Here is a 23,712-nt window from a genome sequence, read left to right on the forward strand (position 1 = left end):
GAAATTAAAAATGAAATTGTGAGTGCAGCGGGTAGATCTTCACAGTGTGTCGCAAAATCTAGTAACATGTATACAATGTAGTTCAGTGTTTATTCACCTGTCAAGTCTGGAGGTTCTGCACCAAGTGGTAAAGGATTGGGGTATGATGAGTTTTCAGTTTACTGAACAGTATTGGAAATGTATTTGGGAAGGTGTACCGTATTGTTGTAGACAACTGGTATACTTCTGTTGACCTGGCATTAGCTCTTTGGAAAAGAACACTCTTTTTACTGGTACTGTTCGCAGTAATAGAAAAAAATCTTCCTCCAGGAATAAACTCTTTAAAATTAGAGCCTGAATAAACTGTATACAAAAGAAGTGGCCCTTTACTGTTCACTGCATGAAGAGAGAGAAAATCTCAGAAAAAATTGTTATCAGTTCTCTCTACTGCATGCCCAGCTATCAACCACAAGGTGAAACGTAGATCTTCGTAGGGGAGGGAAATTGTTATGCCAGTTGTAGTGACGGAATATATGAAGGGAATGAGGAGCATTGATGTGTCTGATCAGAAAATTGATCATGTGTCAGCTGAACGAGCTAGCCATAGGAATTGGTACAAACTTTATTTTCGTGTTGTTGACATGACCATCTTCAATGCCTATATTCTATACACACAGAATACAGATGAAGATAAACTAATATCAAGGTATGAATTTATTGTGAACATTGTGGAATCTCTCTGTGGGGCTGAAGAAGTTGAAAACATGCCAGCTTCCGGCAGCACCTCTCACACTATAGGAAACTTCCCAACGCAGGTGTGTTGTATGCAATTCTCCTGGAAATAAAAAAGTGAAAAGGTCCAACTATGGCTGCTTTGGATGTGATGTTGGTGTATGTGTGAACTGTTACAAGGACTTGGATCACAACACCAAAAAGAAGAGGGTGTGAAGACTTTAGTCCACCATGTTGGTATTTCTGAAAAATGTTGAGGTAAATCTTTTAATTTTTCAAAAGGGAACTAATGGCTTAAAATTAATGTTATGGATCTCCATCATAAGCTTATAGTGGACAAATTACATAAATGATATTTTCATTCACATCAACCAATAATTTCAGCCACTTCTAGGCCAGGATTTTTAAACATTGTTTAATTGTTAAAACTTTGTTATATATTTTCCACAGTATTACCCATTATTATTAATTTAATCTTTTTGTCTCTTGCATCAATATTTAGTGCTACTTCTAAGCTTTAAAATGGTATATATACCGAGCTCGATAGCTGCAGTCGCTTAAGTGCGGCCAATATCCAGTATTCGGGAGACAGTAGGTTTGAACCCCACTGTCGGCAGCCCTGAAGATGGTTTTCCGTGGTTTCCCATTTTCACACCAGGCAAATGCTGGGGCTGTACCTTAATTAAGGCCATGGCCGCTTCCTTCCCACTCCTAGCCCTTTCCTGTCCCATCGTCGCCATAAGACCAATCTGTGTCGGTGCGACGTAAAGCAACTATCAAAAAAAAAAAAAAAAAAAAAAAAAAGAGTATACAATACATGTATGTTATGACTTATTTGTGGCTTCGAATATTTTTTTTTTTTAATGTCTGTAATGCAGTAACTTTACCCTTGGCATTTGAGGTAAAATCCTGCAGCAGTACTAGGGTTAAGCAATTGTACCTAATTCCAAAATGTCCCTCTTCTCACAGAAATCTGAATTTCATTCCCATAACTGGAAATTGGTTTTAATGATTATTATAAAGAAAAAAAGTTTTGAAGATCATTGTTTCATTTTGAACTTATGCATGTGTGTTTGTTAAATAAAACTAAACAGTATCTTATTTCAGAAACACATTATATTGCAGACATGATACTGTACAGGCTTTTGGGCTTATGCCGTGTCAAGAAAATAAGGTGAAATTCTTTATGTTTCGCAGAGAACTGTGCTCTGCATCATCAGAAGAAAATCTTGACTGTCCATGAGAAAGGCTTCTTAAACAATGACTTTTTGAAATTTAGACATTATAATAGAAGTGGAAATGGTACGTTCATTCACCACCAGATGGCTCCCCGGACGTGGCACAGTGCTAGCGTTCGAAGCGAAAGCTGACCGAACCATCAGAATTAGTCTAAGAGGGTCACATAACATGTGTACATAACATATGACATTGACAGGTGTATGACATTGACACAGGTTTGGAATGAAACCCCTGTCGATGAGGAACGTACGAATTTGGAAAAACACCGAGACAAAATAACAATAGTGAAGGGACAAATCCTTAATGGCTGGCAACCAGGTATTAGTTAATTGATAGCCAGTGTCCCTGTTGAAATTGTTAGGATTTCTACGTATTTTTACAGCTTCCCGTATAATCATGGACCTGTAGTGTCTAGTGTGGGTAAGAGCTCGAGCATCTAGGAACATGACATCATGACCCGACGATAGTGTGTGCTCAGCTATTGCCGATTTGTCTGGCTGGTTGAGACGAATATTACGTTCATGTTCCTTGATACGGGTACCAATGGACCAGCATATTTGGCCGATGTATACCTATCATATCATACCTATAAATATTATTATGGATCCGTATTGAAGATACTATATGTAGGATGCTACGATGTATACCTTACTGCAAGTACAGGGAATTTTGTATACCCCAGGGTGTAAAAGTGGGGACAATTTGTCCTGGGTTTTACTCAGACTGTGAGCAATTTTAGTGGCGGTGCCAAAGACAAAGATCGAATTGCCAAGCTCCTCCACAAACACAATATAAAATCCATGTAAAGTAATGTGTATTGATTGGGTGGACCAAAACGTAACATTGTTTCTTTGTTTTAACTCGTTCAATATGGATTACACGATGAAGTTCGTAAATTGTACTAAGTTCAGCGATACCATACGCAGGAGATGAATGAATTTCAATGGCCATATCTGTAGAATGTTCGACACTAGATATGCAAAAAAAAAAAAAACTACTTGGTATAATTAATTCAAAGAAAGTCAAAATCAGCTGGTTAGAGGAAATATAGCAGGACTTAATAGAAATGAACATCACAGAAGATACCATCAGGGATTGCAGGGATTTTGGAGCTCTGGTTGCAAAGCACACATTCACGGAAAAGGCTAAAAGAACCACAGGGAAACAATGGATGGAAGAATGCAAGAAACAGGATAGAGAGTTCATGAAGATATTTGGAAGGAGAAGAAGAAAGGAAAACCATCATCAAGCTAACAAGTTCCAACGTGCTCTGTAAACGGGCATAACGAAGAAATAATAATAATAATAATAATAATAATAATAATAATAATAATAATAATATTGGGTGAGTTGGCCATGCGGTTAGGGGCGTGCAGCTGTGAGCTTGCATCCAGGAGATAGTGGGTTCGAATCCCACTGTCGCCAGCTCTAAAGATGGTTTTCCGTGGTTTCCCATTTTCACACCAGCCAAATGCTGGGGCTGTACCTTAATTAAGGTCACAGCCACTTCCTTCCAACTCCTAGGCCTACCCCATTGTCACCATAAGACCTATCTGTGTCGGCGTGACATAAACCCACTAGCAAAATAATAATAATAATAATAATAATAATAATAATAATAATAATAATAATAATAATAATACCTGGACAGTGACAAGTAGGGACGAGAATAGAATTCAAGCCAGTGAAATGAAATACCTAAGAAGTATGATAGAAAAGATGAGGAAAGACAGGTTGAGAAAGGAGGTCAGAATGGAAGACCTAAATGAGAGAATTGATAGGAGTAAACTAAGATGGTGTGGACATGTAAAGAGGATAGGGGGAGGAAATAATACCAAAACGGATGATGGAGATGAGGTTCGAGAGAAAGAGAGCAAGAGGTAGATATACGTAGTAAAGGGGAGTGCAAGAAGAACTGGGACAGAATGATGGAAGAGGATTGGTGGAAGGAGAGAGGAGGGTGGAGAAGTGCCGTAAATGCTCCAACCTGGCAGAAAATGGATAAGGGGAAAGGACTATAAAAATAAAGCAAACAATTTTAAATCTGTATACGTCATTTTTGTTCTACAGTCCAAATCTTGCTTAACACTGACGTGCACTGGAAGATAAAACTAGTAGAACTTAGGGTATCTAAGAGGGAGCATTGTATGAAGTTACATCAATTGGTCAACCAAAAAATGCTTAGTACCTGTTGTCAGTTGATCATATCCAGAACCTTTGTCTTATTCCACATTTGAAAACATTAGTCTTTTTGACTGTAGTAAGTTTTCATAAACTGATATTATTTCTTTATTATATACATATAGATCCATCGTGGATCGGCTGATAAGAACGAGCAGAGAGTATGGCCTTGGGATCAACAAGAGCAAGACAAACGTCATAATTATGGACCTGCCATGTGAGATCGTGGGGAGATTCATCTACCTGGGAACTCTAGTCTCAAGCAAGGGAGGCTGCCCTGGCCTGCACGACGACTGCCGAAGTCGGTAAGATATGGAGGGACAGGTCCATCATCAAGAATACGAAACTGAAGCTGACAAATGCACTGACATTTCAAATCGCCATGTACGCCGCTGAGAGAGGGACGTTCAGACAGCTGATAGGAAGAAATTAGAAGCACTGGAAATGTGGGTGTACCGCAAAGTCCTGCGCATATCTCGGATGGAACACTGAACCAGTGCTTCAGATCTTGAGGAGATCAGAGCCAAGGCGAGGCTCAAGAAAAAAATCAACCGAGTGTTCTTGAGATACTTTGGCCATATTTCATGAGGGAAGGAAGGTGGTGGTAGAAGGGTAGCTACCAGAAGGGAGACCTTAGGGGCGGGCACCTACGAGATGGGTCAATTGGATAAGGACTCTTGTTGGAAAGTCTTTATTTGAGGCTTTGCCGCTAGCCAAAGAATGCTATTTGCTTTACGTTGCACCAACACAGATAGGTCTTATGGCGACGATGGGATAGGAAAGGCCTAGGAAGTGGAAGGAAGTGGCAGTTGCCTTAATTAAGGTACAGCCTCGGCATTTGCCTGGTGTGAAAATGGGAAACCACGGAAAACCATCTTCAGGGCTGCCGACAGTGGGGCTCGAACCCACTATCTCCTGATTACTGGATACTGACCGCACTTAAGCGACTGCAGCTATCGAGCTCGGTAGCCAAAGAATGATCAGCAATGGCAAAAACTCTCCAACTGCCAGTGACATGTCACAACGTCTTGTTAAGGGTAAAAAGGGAAAGAGAGAGAGCCATCAAAGAAAATCTGGGATCTTACAGATAATTGAATTTAATGTACATCAATTCAGCAATAAACTACTAAAGAATCACCTATCAAATAATTCATAACAGATGGTTAGTACAATTTACGAACTTCATCATATAGATACAGTTGAAATTAAGAAACAATGTTAAGTTTGTGGTCCACCTAATCAATACACATCACTTCAGAAGTGAAAACTGTTGAACTGTTGAGAAAACACTGAAGACAAAATATACACATTTAATAAAGTATTTTAACACTTTTTGCAAACAATCTTTCTTCAATGTTAAATTGGAACAACCTTACTTGAAAATGTTACAGGCAGTGTTGGTATCTGGTAGTTTCAGTGTGATGACTGGGGAGATTAAAAATCTGGCCTGGGAATAGGATTGTGACCAAATCCACATCAGAACATGTATGGAAATTTCCTTCAAAATTAAGCTATTCTGGTAGAAGAAATCAGAAGTCTTTTGAGATAGCCAGTTGTATGACAAAGATCAGTGCTGCATGACCACCATATTCATGGCTTAAATCTTATGATTGTTCCTTAAAAAAATAAAAAAGATAAGATCTGGACAGAAAGAGATATAAAAATTAATGGGTTTAAAACCCTTGGAAATGTAAGAAAAGAGTTTCAGTCATGAATGCGTGATGTAAAAGGTTACCATCGGATTTGGTGAAACTCCCTATAGCTGTTTCACGACTGAGCCTCGCTCCAACTTGCCTCTCACCACGCTACTGCACGTGTTACGATTATGTTTTCTTTCACCCAGCAGAACTTGGCTAGGGGCGGTAGTGGGGGGGAACAGTACTGTTAGTGGGGGAAGGGGAAATAGCTCAGCCTGTAGTTGGAGCGGGAGGGTGGGATGTTTGTTTTAGAGGAGGAGACTTCAAATTATTAAATTTTTGTGATGATAAAAGTGATGGCATCTGTTCATATAACAGATTTTTGTTCTCTTGTGCGTTATTCAAATTTTTATTTGCGTTAATACTCTGGTCTAAACCTATATAAATATTTTCATAATTGCTCATCAGGTTCCCTTTGCTCACTTTTTTTCAAATGGTCAAGTCTTTATTTATTGTCAGTATATTGGTGACCCGTATCTCCCAAATGGACATTCATTGCAGAATACTTCTTGTGTCTGTTGGCATTGACGTGTTCAAGATATCTAGTTTGAAAACTCCTACCTGTTTGTCCCACGTATGTGACAAAGCATTGATCACACTTAAGTTTATAGATTCCTGAATCTAAGAAATCCTCTTTATTGTAATTTACACTATTATGGTTATAAAATATATGAACATTATTGTTATTAGTAGAAAATGAGACTTGACAGTCATGTTTCTTAAATAATTTTGTGATCTGAAAAATCCCTGGCTTTGTAAAAGTAAAATTTGCGTATTTTGAACTCTTGCGATTCTCTGGCATTAATCTTATGTTGTTCTTTCTTTTTACTTTACTTATAATACCATTAATAGAGTTATCCAGTGTGTATGACAGATTGTCAGTGGACTGTTTCTTTGGAAATAAAATGTATGGATTGTGTATTGATATATTCAAGAAAAGCAGAATCAGTTTTATATACCACTTTTGTTATCTTTTCCTTTCCACGGGATATGGCTGTGCCATTTGGTCCTTTTTGTCTACTCATCCCATACAGGAAATGTATTCAAAAAAGCGTATAGGTTTCTCAATTTCCTTTCCCCTGATTGTTTTGCGAACCATTTCATTGCTATGACATGTTCAAATGAAGAAGACATCCCTCTTATTTTTCCATATCAATACCATTACTCCATTGCTTTTCACCCTTCCTTAGTTTTTACGTCTGACTGAATCCGAAACATCCTTTCTATTCAGTCTGAGGGTGCCAGTTACATTTATGCCCTTTTCTTACAGAAGAATAGAAAGTGATGGAGAATTATAATAATTGTCCACCCACAGTGTGTACCCCTTTTGCATTAGTGGCTCACATGGCGTGACCACAATTTTAGAGCTCTTCAAATTATCAGGTACCTCAGTTGAAGGTGTGATATCTGTGTCAGCCCCACTGTAAACAATAAATGACCACAGATATCCTGAAGACGGTTTGCCGGTCTCATAAGGTTTGATTCCAAACTTTGCAGCCTTTAGGGGAATATAAATTTTTATTTCAAGTCTGCCTTTCGAGAGTGTAAGGGAGTCCTCCACAGAAATATTTTTGTCTGAAAATATCCGTTTATAATTTCCAGGAAAGGCTGAATTTTTAAAAGCATTTTAGGTCCTGTGTATGTATCCCATGTAGAATTATCAATAAAATGGAAATATCACAAGATGAGTTCGAACCTGTCCCTTGCCATTGTTTGAAGGAATATAGGGGTTTCTAAAAATCCATGCCTGTGGGTGGGTTTCTGTCCCCATGAACGTTACTGGCCCAAGAATACATAAATTTCCTCCCCCTGTCACTGGCTTCCACTTCCGGGCGCGCGAACTTGGTTTCAAGGGCGCGCCAAGTAAACCCTCTGCTGCGTACCTATTTGTTTCTTGAACAAGTAGATCAATCACTTTGTCATCGAAAAATAGCAAAAAAGCATCTAAAACAGACACAAAATGCTTTCTTGTACCTGGCACACCCATGAAGGGCACCTTTTGTGTGCTTGTGACGACATGTACCTCTCACCAAAACCACCAAACAGCAGACAAAGTTATTACGGTTGAAGCTATTTCTTCTTCATCTGCGCTGTCTGCCACTTCTCCAGCAACCTCTTGCTGTTCATAGTCACTCTCTGTATCACAACCAAAGATATCACTTCACGATACATCATTTCCACTACTGTCAACTATCAAACCAGTACTCTCTGCGCCCGTAAGAGAATGAGACGGCCCAGCCATTCCTCTGTGACTGAGTAGCCGCTAGCCTGCGAAGCAAAAACATACTTGCGCAGTATTTGCTTTCGGTGCTTGCCCTTCATGAGTGGCAAGAATTTTCAAGTTAGATATAGTTCACCAAATATTCTTGAGATGGCAGGAAAGGACGTGATACCTTTTAAAGCAAATACCTTGAAACTAAATAGAGCTTGTCTCATGTTCTATCCCTTATTGATATGATTCAAAAGCAACAGATATCAATCCATTTTGTATTAGTTCTAATTATGAAACAGAGATGGCGTGAAAGTATGTAACTTCTCGATTCATAAGGTGAACACAAATCCCGCGAAGCAGCAGTGTTGCATGAGTATGTTACTGCTTATAACTCTTGGTCACTAATCAATATTTAATGCATTTATTTACACTGCTGTATGTACAACAATAAGATTTTACAAGCAAGAAAAAACATCATCTTAATGAATTCGCGATATCGGGTTCCTACTTTCTTTTTTTCTGTTATTTCTTTTGTCTCTTGTCTTTCACTGCCTTCTAAAATCTGCTACATCACTCTCCTGCCAGTAACTAAGTTACGTTAACAGAAGATGAAAACTTTTATGAACTGTACATGACAAAAGGCTAACCTAACCTAAGAAGTCATTAATGTCCCGATATCTGGTAGGAAATCTTATCACTGTACCACTACGTGTAGTCTTGACTCGTTCACTGTCCTGGAAGGTATTTTCCTGTTTCTGGTTGGCACGGTATTTTTCGGAAACAGGGGGTGTTATAGGAGGTAGATTAGGATTCCTCACTGTATCTCGTTCTGTTTCTTCATCTGCTAGTATATAAGCAGGTTTGAGTCTATCAATGGAAACGTTTACATCTTTGCCCTTGATACTGATGGTGAAATATTTGTCCTGCCTCTTTACCACTCGGAACAGTCCTTTGTAAGGTGGCTCGAGGGATTTTTTAACTTTGTCTGTCCTCAAGAACACATGTGAACTACAAGAGAGGTCTTTGTGAATAAATGTAGATCTGGGTGTCACTGTTCTAGGTTTAGCAGGCTTAAGATGCTTTATGTGATCCCGGAGTTGGGTCACAAAGGTATCTGGATTGCACTGTAACTGCACTGAATGTTCGAAAAACACCCCAGGAAGTCTGATGGTGGTTCCATACATCATTTCTGCAAGTGAGTAGTTGGAGTCTTCTCGAATGGCTGCTCGTAGACCAAGTAGAACTGTCGGTAGGCTCTGAGTCCATCTGGGGTCCTTGTGTGCTCTAATTGCTGCTTTAAGAGTACGATGTAGCCATTCTATTTTTCCATTTGCCTGGGGATGGTACGAAGTTGTATGTTGCACCTTCGCTCCGCAGAGCTTTGTTAAGTCTCTAAATAATTCTGATTCAAATTGTTTCCCTTGGTCCGTAACAATTACTTCTGGAACTCCAAATCTACCTATCCAATTGTTGTAGAATGAACTTGCTACTGACTGGGAGTTGATATTGGCCATTGGAATGCTTTCCATCCAACTGCTGAATCGATCAATGCAAGTAAGGCAGTAAATGTTTCCCTCTGATGGTGGCAAGGGTCCAATTATATCTATATGAACCACTTTGAATCTATCATCTGGTTGCTCGAAATTTCCAACTGGAGACTTAGTGTGCCTTGTCACTTTGTTTTGTTGACAACTAATGCAAGATTGAGCCCATTTACGCACATCATTTCTTATTCCTGGCCATATAAACTTGGCAACAACGTTTTTGACTGTTGCTTTCACGCCAGGATGTGCCATATCGTGAATCTGTCTGAAAATTTTTGTGCGAAATGACTTTGGAACAAAAGGGTGAATGTTATTAGTAGTGACATCACACCACAACATGTACTGAGAACCTAACTGACACTGTTTGAATTTCAGTGATGTATTGTCTTGTCGTAACTGCTTCAGCTCTTCATCATTTTCTTGATGCTTTGCTATGACTTCATAATCAATTACTGAAATTTCATGAAGTCTTGACAGAGTATCGGCTACCACATTATCTCTGCCACTGACATGTCGTATGTCAGTCGTGAACTGCGAGATGTACTGCAGATGCCGTAGTTGCCGAGGGGATGCCTTCTCATTCTTTTGTTGGAATGCGTAGGTGATTGGTTTGTGATCCGTAAAAATGGTAAGTTCTCTACCTTCAATGAGGTGCCTGAATTGTTTCACGGCTAGGTATATCGCAAGCAATTCTTTATCATATGCACTGTAATTCTTCTGCGCACTGCTAAGCTTTTTGGAGTAGAAAGCTATAGGTTTCCAACCAGCATCTTCATATTGCTGTAATGCTGCTCCAACAGCCTGATCAGAAGCATCTGTGAAAAGGGCTATAGGCAGATCTGGAACTGGAAATGTCAGGAATGTAGCATTAATCAGGTCTTCTTTACATTTCTCAAACTGTTTCTTGGCTTCGTCGGTCCAGTCAATTTTTCTGCTGTCGTTCTTCTTAGCTCCTTTCAAATATTCGTGTAGAATAGCTTGAGTTTCTGCTGCATTTGGCAGATAACGACGATAAAAGTTGATCAAACCTAGGAATGTGCATAAGTCACGCACGGTCTCAGGTAACTTATAGTCCTTGATTGCTTGTACCTTCTCAGGAAGTGGTCTCGAACCATCTAGTGTAATCAGGTACCCTAGAAATTCAAGTTCTTTTGCAGCTATTACAGATTTAGTCATCTTGATACGGAGGCCATACTTCGACAACCGTTCTAAAACTAGCTGTAGGTGATGCTTGTGTTCTGCAACTGATTTGGAGGCAATCAATATATCATCCAGGTATGGAAATACGAAATTTAACCCATTCAAAACACCATGGATGAACCGCATGAATGTCGATGGGGCATTCCTAAGTCCAAAACTCATGACATTAAATTCAAAAAGTCCGAATGGTGTGATAATGGCAGTTTTGTGCTTGTCTTCTTCTGCTATTGGGATCTGAAAATAAGCCCTGAATAAATCAATTTTGGAAAAAATCGTTGCACCATCCAAGATGTGATGAAAGTCTTCAAGTCTCGGAATAGGATACCTGTCTGGAACTGTTCGTTCATTCAGTCTCCTATAGTCTCCACATGGACGAAGAGATACATCCTTCTTGTTTACCAAGTGACGAGGACTAGCCCATTCTGACTTTGATGGCCTGATGATTCCATGATCCAGCATAAATTGAAATTCTTGTTTCGCTTGCTGTAACCAATGAGGTGCTAATGGTCTTGCTCTAGAATAAACTGGAGTTCCTTGGGTATTGATATAATGTTTAATATTATGTGGAATCTTTTCTGGTACCAAATTTAGAGATGTTATTTCAGGATAGGACCTGAACAAGTCGGCAAATTGCATACTTTTGTTCACTGTACTTATAGTTTCATTTTCCGAAATGGACATAACCTCACCCTTGCTTTTAAGTTTGGTTACACCATCTGTTAATTGTTTGTTACGAATATCGACACATAAATGAAATTCGTTTAAAAAATCTGCTCCTAATATACCCTTGTTGACCTTAGCAATTACAAATGGCCACTGAAATTGTCTGCGTAAACCTAAATCCAAAGTTAGGGTTTTGATACCATACGTTGGAATTACAGTACCATTGGCAGCATAAAGTTTAAACGAATCATCGATTCGATCACAGTTCCTTGGTGGAATTATTGACACATCTGCCCCACTGTCAACTAGAAACCGCAGGCCTGTTTTATTATCTGTTACGAATAACCGGTGTTTGCGGCTTCTATCATGGTTCTCGGCAGGTGAACTAGACGCTAATTCTACTGCCAGTTGGAGTTTTCCGACGACTTCCATGAGCAAGGCTGTTTACATTTCTCTGGAATGCATTGTTGACCAAATCGGAAGTGATAATAGCAGTACTTGCCTTTTGGGTCGTATCTTCTTCTACTTCGGCTTCGGTCACGACTAGAGCTTCACCGGCGATGACTACGATTTCGACTGCTGGGTTGTCCTACAGACATCGTAGCGATTTGGTGTTCCAAATGAGCAATCCTAGTAATTAACTCATTAATAATAGTACCTTTTGGGTCTTGGGTATCAACCTTGAATACGTCATTGCGGGGGTTCATCTCCAACATCTTATCAGCCATCACTGCAACACGCTCCAGGCACTCTTCGCTCACGACTAGGATATTTTTTATCGAATCTGGAAGCTTATCTAGCCAAAGGGTTCTAATAACCTTATCAGTCACATCCTTTCCAGCTAACGACTGCATTTTTCTAAGAAGCTGACTAGGTTTGTAATCTCCTAACTCTACACCAGTAAACAATCTTTTGATTTTCACATCTTCACTCTCTTTGAAAATATCCAGGAGCCGTGATTTGGCGGCCGTATATTTAGCAGTTCCTGGTCCTGTTATTATATCCCAAATATTCTCGATATATTTTGGTTCGAGTTGGGCAATTATGTAATTAAATTTGGTTTCTTCGGATGTGATTCTATTAATGTTGAACTGGGCTTCTACTTGGAAAAACCAAATTTCGGGCTTCTCAGACCAAAACGGAGGAATTTTTATGCTAACCTTGTTAGCTTCGCAGCCTACGGTTGGAATATCTTTGTTTTCCTGGGTTGCCATTTCGGAGTTAGTTCCTATTGTATATGTTTCTGAATACACAATTTACAACACAGTCTACGGCCTAAGATTGATATTCATCACAGGATGATGAAATGAATGCGACTGAGAACTTCTACTCACGTAACAGTGTGCTGTTGTTTAATTGGTGGCTTCTTTATGTTTCACTTCACTACACTTCGAAAACTTGCCGTTATTTGTATCACGTCGGGGTCACCAATGTTACTGCTTATAACTCTTGGTCACTAATCAATATTTAATGCATTTATTTACACTGCTGTATGTACAACAATAAGATTTTACAAGCCAAAAAAAACATCATCTTAATGAATTCGCGATATCGGGTTCCTACTTTCTTTCTTTCTGTTATTTCTTTTGTCTCTTGTCTTTCACTGCCTTTTAAAATCTGCTACAAGTAATAAACATTCTAACTTCCATTGGCACCTCCCATTTATGGTATGTTGAACTGGGTTGAGTGGTTAATAGGCTACAAGGAAAGATCTTCATTGGTGTAATCACATAAAAGAGATTGTAAATAAAGGGTACAAATCTCTGCACATGCTTATGAGCGTGTTCAGGGGTTGTAGTAAGGATGTAAAAGAGAGGGCATGTCAGTCCCTGGTAAGACCTCAAATAGAGTACAGTTCCAGTGTATGGGACCCCCACCAGGATTACTTGATTCAAGAAGTGGAAAAAATAGAAAGAAAAGAAGCTCAGTTTGTTCTGGGTGATTTCCAACAAAAGAGTAGTATTACAAAAATGTTGCGAAGTTTGGGCTGGGAAGAACTGGGAGAAGGAATATGAGCTGCTCGACTAAGTGGTACGTAATACCATTATAAATGGTCCGTTATTGGACATTATAAATTTTCCAGCTAACTCATTCCTGGTTGCCAGCATTTCACCCCAGTGTGCTAAGTTGGGCTCATCAGTTGGTAAACAGCACACCCATATCATACGTGGCATGTTCCGAGCATAAGTTTGAGTGGTGTCTTTAAAAGTAGGAAAGATCACAATATGAAGATAAAGTTGGAATTCAAGAGGACAAATTGGGCCAAACATTCATTTGTAGGAAGAGAAGTTAGGGATTGGAATAACTTACCAAGGGAGATGTTCAGTAAATTTCCAGTTTCTTTGCAATCATTTAAGAAAAGGCTAGAAAAACAACAGATAGGGAATCTGCCACCTGGGTGATCAGTAGTGATTGATTGATGGATTGATTGAAGTTGAGGTCCTCCACTGTAGAACAGCCTGTATCCATTTCTAAGTACCATGTCTTCTTTACCTTTTTTTTTTCACTTATTCTCACATATGGTAACAGAAGTAAAATAAAATACCAAAGCATGTGAAGCAAAAGCGAGGAAACAACAAGGTAACCTGAACAGAACAGACTTATATAATAACCTCAAAAGGAAATAATTCTGGTTCCACTTTATTCGATACTAATCAAATTCTTAAAAGCTACAGAACTGCAGAATAAAATCAAATGCAGAAGCAGAAAATTAAGCATAATTTTTGAGTTAACATACAAATCAACAATACATCCCTATTTTGAAACTAAATTTGGCTGAAGAAAAAGTGTGCAATAGAGTGAATATGCATTGCTATCACGTTCCAGGAAATCGGTTTATAGATAAATGCCAACAAATGTGCTGGCAAATGTATTGAGAAGGGGAATCTCGTAGATGGAGTCCTTGATATTCACGAAAATTTTAATATTAGTACTATTAAAGAAAGAGAAGAAATTCAATATCTTGGTGTCACTTTTAACAAAACACTCACCTTTGATGCAAACTCTTCTTTAAAAATCTTGCACAAGAAGTTAGATGCACTTACAGCCTCAACTTTGTTAAAGGCAGATCAAAAGTACATTCTTTTGAAGAAAGCAGTCAGCCCTACTCTTGTGTATGCTTTTCAGCACACTTTTCAGACTGCTGAAATAAGACAGTTACTGGTTAGCTTACTGAAAACCGCTGACAAAATGTTAAAGAGCTCCCTAAAGGAAGTTTTGCACTTACCCACGGATACATCCAATAGTGCTCTGTATTCTGATTTAAGATTCAAAGGCCTTGAACTTAAAGCAACCTGGGAAGTACATCTGCAACAAATAAGCGCATGCAACCCTCTTCGCCAAGCCAGCAATAGCTATGTTTTAAGGATGTGTGATCTGTCATCCGAAACAACGCATTGTTTACAGGATCTCAACATCACAGATGTTAACGGATTCTCCAATAAAGGCAGCGACCTTCCAAATCCAAGATAAATCCACCAAGAACTAAGAAGTCGTGAAATGGCAATTTGGTGCCCTTTGCCTCAGAAGGGGATCGGTGTAGAACTGTATAAAGAGTACACTCCGGCCAACAATTGGATTAGGCACCGCATCCGGGAGATAGTGGGTTCAAATCCCATGGTCGGCAACCCTGAAGATGGTTTTCCGTGGTTTCCCATTTTCACACCAGGCAAATGATGGGGCTGTACCTTAATTAAAGCACGGCCACTTCCTTCCAACTCCTAGGCCTTTCCTATCCCATCATCGCCATAAGACCTACAGTATCTGTGTCGGAGCGACGTAAAGCCACTAGGATTAGGCATCCCCAGGGACTTCCTTGCAGCGAATGGTGAGAGACAATCAAGACGGCATCAAATGTTTCTGCAGTACAAACAATTCTGAGCAGGACTCAGGATGGAAACTTCTGTCACAGATGCGTCTGAGAGAAAGAAACACTGTCTTACGTTCTGGGTTCTTGCCCCTACGGCGAGCTACTGAGAAACTCACATCACCACAAGATAAAATCACTGACTGCAGAAGAATTCTGCAGTAAAAACTTCCATGTATGTGAAGACGACCATTGTTTTTCTATGAGGCGAGTACAAGACGAATTGACATAATTGCCTTTAAAGATAACGACAAAAAAATGCTTCATTATTGATCCCACCATCCGATTTGAGCACCATGTCGGCCAGCCTGCTGAAGTCCACCTTGAAAAGCAGAACATATAAATAAATAAATAAATAAATAAATAAATAAATACCAGCTTAATGGTGGGTGCTCATGGCATAATACCTGCCTTGTTAATAGAATCCTGGAAGAAGTTCGAGCTGCCTATGAACAGCTTTGAAAAATAGGTACCACCACCATATATGGATCTGTAAACATCCTGAGATCTCATTTGTTCGGACCTCCATAATTTTAAAAATCCATATTACTGCCAACTTATATTTCTGTATGATAAAACATTCTATATCCTGAAACGCTTTACTTCATCCATTATGGCAACCCGTAATTGTGGGAAGTAATTTATTCGTTCAATAAATATATAGCTACTACTTTCATTTACATTTCTGTAAGAACTTACTGAGTCTTAATACTTTTCTCTATATAGTTACTTACCCAAATCTACTAATATCCATGTATGTATGTACATGTTAACTCATTTATCTGTTTCCAGGAAGGAGATCTGGCTATGCTGGCAGCTCAGCAATATTACATAGAATGTGGAAATCGACTTGATTCTGTTCTCATGTCGAAGCTTCTTCCTGGTTACATTCCTACCCATCTGCTCCAGAGAGGCACAGATCAGGTTCTGGCACATTGGCAAACCTTAGTTGTAGATGCCTTCCAGAGGGTAAGTCTTGATCTTCTTGTAATAAGATTCATACTTTTCTGTTTCACTTAATATTAACTTTCAGTACATATCCAGAGACGTGAGAGGGCACAAGTCCCTTCAGTTTTTTATAATCTCATTGAGTTTGGTCGCTTGTATTACCATATTCACTTGCGTAATCCCCCCCCCCCTTTCCGTTTTAAACTTTCTTCAACCTCAAAAGAGTGAGGGAAAATTATGCAAATCTAAATTAAAAATGGAAATGAAAAACTCGAACATAATTACCTTACTCAAGTTACGAAATTTATTTAGGCCTAAAATGGTACAAAAAAAGTTGAAAATATGTCCAACCCAATTAATTTTAATAAAAGATCAAAGGCAATAATACATTTCCTAGCAATAATTGTACGGAAAATGTTGTCTTTAAATGTCATGCTGAATATAGGAGCCAGATACCTAAAATAAATTAGAATACTATATTAGGGTAAAATCTGTCAAATTGCTTGCGCTAATACATATTTCACTTCAAAGAAATAGACTTACCATGCCATTCATCGTCGCTTTCTTCCGAAGTTGCCTGTGATGAATCACTCCCATTCTCTTACATCTCCCAGATGCAAGCATCTTCAGGTCCATCTAGTTCATTGGAAATGCCAGTTTTCTTGAAATTTTTTAGAATAATGTAAAATAATTCTAGTGAAGGCCTCTTGATCTTCCCGGTAGGTGTCAGAGTACGAGAACCTCCTGCCATCCTTTCAGAATATTCCTGCCACACGTTGTTTTTGAATGGCTTGTTGATGCTTACATCAAGAAGCTGCAAGGCTGACGTCAAGCCCCCAGAAATTATTGCAGCATCAGTTTTCTGGCTGACCATTTCTTCGTGAACATCATCAGCAAGATGGCCACAGGAACTTTCCAAAACCAGGAGAGACCTGTGATTTAAGAGATGGCCAGGCCATCTTCCCCACACAACACACAACCAATCCTTCATTAGATCTGCCACCATCCATCCTTTCTCTTGGACACGAATGTGCAAACCGGAAGAAAATTTTCCTTTAGGGATTGTTTTTCACTTGAAAATTACATAGGGAGGAAGTTTTCACCCATCTGCAGTAACAGCCAGCATAACTGTGCAGCGAAGTTTCTCTGCCCCAGTAATCCTCATGACTATGCTGGATGATCCTTTTTCGGTAATTGTAGTGTTTCTCAGCATATCAAAGAAGATTGGAGTTTGATCTGCATTTCCAATTTGCGATAGCAGGTAATTGTACTTGCATCACTTCCTTATTACAAATCTATGAAATTTAATGATTATTTCACTGTGGTCCTTTGGAAGTCACTGGCATAGAGATGTTCTTCTTTGAAGAGAAAGATTGTTCCTTTTCATGAACCGACAAAGCCACCCTCTGTTTGTTTTGAAATCAGGAATTTTCATGGTTTTTCCTAATTCTACAGCCTTTAATTGGAGCATCTTGTGGGAAACTGAAAAGCCATCATTTCTCTATTGATTTCCGTAAGAAACTGCTTCCTTTTCAATTTCTGGATGCTTCCCGGTTTTTGGTCCCCAAAATGATAATGTTGTTTCCTTGGTACACTGTAATTCTTCTTTCTGCTTCTGTCGAACCCAGGGCCCTCTAGACAGTATGCTAACCATTCAGCTATGAAACAGGATTTAATGTGCCATTACTGAATGTAATAGATTACAAGGAACATTTCTGGCAAATTAGTGCCAACTTGAAAGCCATTATTATTTTTTTTTTTTTTTTTTTTTACCTTTTTAACGATTTGCTTAACGCCGCACCGACACAAATAGGTTTTGTGGTGACAATGAGATAGGAAAAGGCTAGGAGTGGGAAGGAAGTCGCCATGGCCTTAATTAAGGTGCAGCCTCAGCATTTGCCTGGCGTGAAAATGGGAAACCATGGAAAACCATCTTCAGGGTTGCCGAAAGTGGGGTTCGAACCCACTGTCTCCTGGATGCAAGCTCACAGTTGCGTACCGTTAATCGCACGGCCAACTCACCTGGTCCTGAAAGCAATGGCTGTAATTGATATGCAGAGGGAGCAAATTCATAAAGATATCACTACAATGGAGCAGTGATATCAAGGAAGATGTATCCACTGATGATAGGATGATAACCACTGGTTTTTGAACAGTATGATTTCAGTTCTGTAAGGGAAAATATAAATATATTCTTAATTTTTCTTTTTGTTATATATCAGGAATTCTTGCATCTATCTAACACTTAATCTGAATGTTCATAATATTTTATATTTTGCTTAATAATAATTTAAGAATCTTTTTATCTTAGGATAGCTGCCTTTGATGATTTATGTTCTGCAAATGTTGAACCCAACTGTTGGCAGGCCTGAAGATGGTTTTCCGTAATTAACGCCACAGCCACTTCCTTCTCACTCCTAGTCCTTTCCCGTCCTATTGTCGCCATAAGACCTACCTGTGTTGGTGCAATGTAAAGCAAATTGTAAAAAAAAAAAAAGAAGTCAAGGGCTTTGGTTCATTGGATCCTGGGTTTGTTCTGGGTTCTATTCCTAGCATGATCGGGAATTTTAGTTGCATATCATTAATTTCCCTGACTCGTGGACTAGATGTTTGTCCCACCAGTCTCCTTGTCACATACATACAACACATTAAGCTTCCAACCACCACAGAAACACACAATAGTGGATACATTCCTCCACATAGGGTTGATGTTAGGAAGGGCCTTCAGTAATAAAAACAGGGCCAAGTTCACATGTGCTACACAGTGCACATAAGCAACCCCACGAGGGTATGAGAAAAATATTAGAAGAAAACAGAAAAGAGCATTAGGGTAGTAACTAGTATAATGAAAGTCCTATTAAGAAATCAATTTACAGGATAGACTTGATATAAGCTTTTGGGTTCATGCCGTGTCAAGGAAATAAGGTAAAGTTCTTTACGTTTTGCAGAGAACTTTGCTCCGCGTCTTCAGAAGAACATATCGACTGTTCACGTGGAAGACTTCTCCAAGAATGGAGTTTGAATTTAGACGTTACTAATAGGAGTGGAAATGGTATGTTCATTCATCACCAGATGGCTCACCGGAGGTGGTACAGTGCTAGTATTCAAAGCAGAAGCTGACTAAACCATCAGAATCAGTCCGAGATGAAATCACATAACAGGTGTATACACATATGAAAGTATGACATTGACACAAGCCTGGAATGAAACATTGGTGATGACGAATGTACGAATTTAGAAAACACCAAAATGGAATAATAATGATAGTGAAGGTACAGGGAAGGGTACTACCTACATAAATCCATGAACGGTCAAAATTTTCTTCTGAAGATGCAGGGCAAAGTTCTCTGCAAAACATAAAGAATTTCACCTTATTTTCTTGATACGGCATAAGACAGGCCATGAAAGCATCAGTGGTAACTGTATATAGGATATCTACGTATGGATAAGCTTTGATTTGAATGGATCTCTGTGGCCTCATAGATCATCAATGATCTGCATTTAGGGCGGTTGCCCAGGTGGCAGATTCACTATCAATTGCTTACCTCTTATTTACATTTATTTATAACTAGCAAATGTACCTGTGCTTCACCACAGTATTCTACATTTTATACGGATATCGAAGTAAATACTGTACATGCAGTAAATAAGATTGTTTTAAAATTGCATGTCTGTTAGCGTTATCCAAGAAATAGCATGGAGAGGTCCCCATACGTTGTTTCCAATGTAAAGTGTGGGTTGCGGAGTTGTAATGATAGGCTCACTTGCCTACTGCCATTCACAATCGAGTTGGGAAGATTACATTTTAATTGCAGGCCCCGTTGCCTACTGCGCGTCACAATCGATTTGGGGAGTTTTCATTACAATTGCAAGCCCCCTTTCCTACTTTCAGGCAGAAAACAGTTTAGAAGCTTTTATTATAATGGTAGGCAACTTCCCTACTACCAGTCAAAATTGGGTTGTGCAGTTATCATTATAATGACAGGCCCTTTTTTCTTCTGCCAGCCAGCTTACTGCCGGTCACACAGAGTTGGTGAGTTTCCATTACAATAGCAGGCCTCTATGCCTAATGCTAGTCACATTTTAGATGGGTACATTTGTTTATAATGGCAGGCACACTGACCTACCGCCAAACACAATCAGGTAGGGGAGTATTGAACAAAATTGCATGCTCCCTTGCCTTCTGCAAGTCAAATTCAGAAGTGAATTATTCATTACAATGGTAGGTCCTCCTTACTAATGCCAGTTACACAGGAGTTGGAGAAGGACCCCATTCCTACTGCCAGTCAAAGTCGGTGTGGGGAGCACTGATTACAATAGCAGACACAACCTTTCTCTATCGCTACAAATCGACATCAATGAATATATATAGATCGACATACCAGTACAAAAGTATAAGCATGTTTACAATATTGCAGACCTTCATTTACAGATTAACTTCTACTAAACGGTACATCATATCGACAAAGGATTGTACCATTTACCATAAGACGCAGTATTTAGCGGCCTAAATGGCTGGTCCTATGATATTTTCTCGCATCTCATCTATTCATGGGTCAGATTGAGTTAGAAACTTTGAATAGGGTGAAATTTGTGTAAGATTATCTTACATTGTATTACTTTGCGGATAATTATGTGACATAGCATTTGGCTCACGTATGGGCCAATGTTCGTGTATAGTTTGATGATTCTAACTTTCCTGTAAGTGATTGACAGTATAAATTATGCATGTAAAAAGTTCAAATTTACTTAAAATCGAGAAATAGAGATGAATCTAACATATAAGAGATACAGATACGACAAAATGTCATAAGAGCAAGGTTGAAGATCACTCCAAACTGAACGGAGATTGTGCCATCTGTTATGTGAAAGGGCTTCCCATTTATCCCACGAAATACCTCGAAATGAAAGTCTGCACCATGACGAAAATTGCCTCTATATTTCAATATTCTTCAGGGATAAAAAGTGAAAAATTTAAAGATCTTGGAATTTTTCCGTCCATACAGGCTAAAACGTATAATTTTGACAAATTTCAATTTTCTTGCTTGTCTGGCAGGTTATGTTGCAATCTGGATTTTGGGTCAGGGGGGTAAAAATTAGGACTTTCAGGAAACTACACCAAAAATATGCAGATGGTCATTATTACCCCTCAAACGGGTAGCTGTATGAAAATTTCACCAAAATAGTCAATGTACAGGCACACACAGTCGTTACGATTTTATTTATATAGATAAGGAAAATGCTCCACGTACAACACCGTTTGGGCTATGTCTGCTGGACCTAACCTGCAAAACCGACTGTTCATGATATCTCGCTTATTAATCCTCCTGTCGAAAAATGCATATGAGAAAAAAAGTTTTAGAAATGGATTTCCATTAAGGATTGTAGATTTCCATTAATTTCGGATGTGCATATTTTGAGGGAGTGCAAAATCATGGTTTCGGTTTTGGATAAACCCCCACTAAATTTAGATATTCAGAAATAATATTGGCCCTAAAACCTACTCAAGGACAGGTGGATTCTAAATATCAACTTTGTAGAAATATATTCAGTAGTTTTCAAGTAATAAGCACTCATACAATCAGACAAACAGACAGACACCAAGTAATAAGCACTCATACAATCAAACAGACAAACAGACACCAAAGCTAAGAAATATGCAGGTGGTCATTATTACATCTGAAATGGATAACTGTACGGAAATTCCACCAAAATAGTCAATGTACAGACACATGGTCGTTACGATTAGATTTATATAGTTGACAGATAAGCATGGGCACGTTTGTAAGTTCAGACCTTCATTTTGAGATTTACTGCACCTAAACAGTAGATCATGCCATCAAACGGTTTGCATCCACAGACGTCCCTTTTATAGCTCTTCAAGTTTGATCGTAACATTTACTCATATCTCCCATATTTATGGGTTTGATTGAGTTACAATATTTGAATGGGATGAAATTTTGGTACATTTTTAACATTTTACGTTATTTTCCACATACTTCTGTGGAAGATAGAATCATGAAATTTGGTTTGCATATAGCCATTGATCGTGTCAATGTGCATGCCAAATTCGATGACTCTATCTTTCCTATAAGTGTGTCAAACTAAGTAACACACGTGTAAAAGCACAAAATTTACGAACAATCGAAATATACAGCCAAATCTACCCTATACGGGGGGGGGAGAGAGAGAGAGACAACAAAATGTCACAGGACCAAAGTTATAGATCACTCCAAATTGAACGGAGATTGTGCCATCCGTTTTGTGATAGGACTTACCGTTTTGGCCGCGAAATACCTCGAAACGAAGGTCTGCACCATCATTAAATTGCCTCCATATTTCAGTATTCTTCGGCATAAAAAGTGAAAAATTTAAAGATCTCGGATGTTTTCCGTAGGTTACCGGCTAAAATGTATAATTTTGTTTAATTTAAATTTTCCAGCTCGTATGGCAGATTGTGAGGCAATCCTGATTTTGGGCGAGGGAGGTAAGTTTTAGGACTTTCAGGAAACTACAGCTAAAATATATGCAGATGGTCATTATTACCCCTTAAATGGAAAGCTGTACGAAAATTTCGCCAAAATAGTCAATGCACAGACACACGGTCTTTAAAATTTGATTTATATAGATGGATAAGGCATCTGCTCCACGTATAACACCTTTTGGTCTATGTCCGCTGGACTTAGCCTGAGAAACCGACCTTTCATGATATCTCCCTTATTAATCCTCCTGTTGAAAAAATGTACATGAGAAAATATTTAGAATTGGATTTCCATCAAGTTTGATCGATTTCCAGTCAGGTTGGTCCTGTAGTTTATATATTGTGGGAGAGTAAATTCACCATTTCAGTTCCCTATACAACCCCAGTCCATTCAAGGAATTTAAAATGGTATTGATCTTAAAACCTATCCTTGGATAGGTAGATGCTAAATATACAGTTTGGTTCAAATATCTTCAGTAGTTTTCAAGTTATAAGAAATAAGCTTTACACGCACCCGCTCTTGCGTTAAGTCAGGTGGAACTTGTACCGAAAAAAGGTCCTTTAATGATATCTCCCTTATTAATTCTGGTATAGAAATGATGCACATGAGAAGAAAGGTTTAGAAATTAATTTCCATTATGGCAGGTAGATTTCCGATAAGTTTGGTTGTGTACATTTTGAGTGAGTGCAAAATCACGGTTTCTGTTTCATATAAATCCCCAGTCATTTCAGGGATTTAGAAACAATATTTGCCCTTAAACCTACCCGAGGACAGGTGTATTCTAAATATGAAGTTTGGTGGAAATATATCCAGTAGTTTTCAAGTTATAAAGACAGACAAACAGACCATCAGACAAACAAATGAACAGACACCAGAAAAACCTACCCTTGGACAGGTGGATGCTAAATATAAAGTTTGGTTCAAATATCTTCAGTAGTTTTCAAGATGTAACAAATACGCTTTACACGCA

At 38.8% G+C, this 23,712-nt stretch overlaps 1 protein-coding gene across 1 annotated transcript in view; it reads left to right on the top strand.

Moving 5' to 3' along the window:
- The window catches only part of LOC136877616 (myosin-VIIa), a 267,052-nt gene that overhangs the window by 152,760 nt on the left and 90,580 nt on the right, over positions 1 to 23,712 (top strand). Inside the window, exon 25 of the mRNA XM_068228687.1 lies at positions 16,105 to 16,281. Coding sequence (XP_068084788.1) covers positions 16,105 to 16,281 — 177 coding nt within the window. The remainder of the gene's footprint in view (positions 1 to 16,104; positions 16,282 to 23,712) is intronic.

The sequence above is a fragment of the Anabrus simplex genome, chromosome 7 (genome assembly GCF_040414725.1).
Source record: "Anabrus simplex isolate iqAnaSimp1 chromosome 7, ASM4041472v1, whole genome shotgun sequence".
Lineage (NCBI taxonomy): Eukaryota > Metazoa > Arthropoda > Insecta > Orthoptera > Tettigoniidae > Anabrus > Anabrus simplex.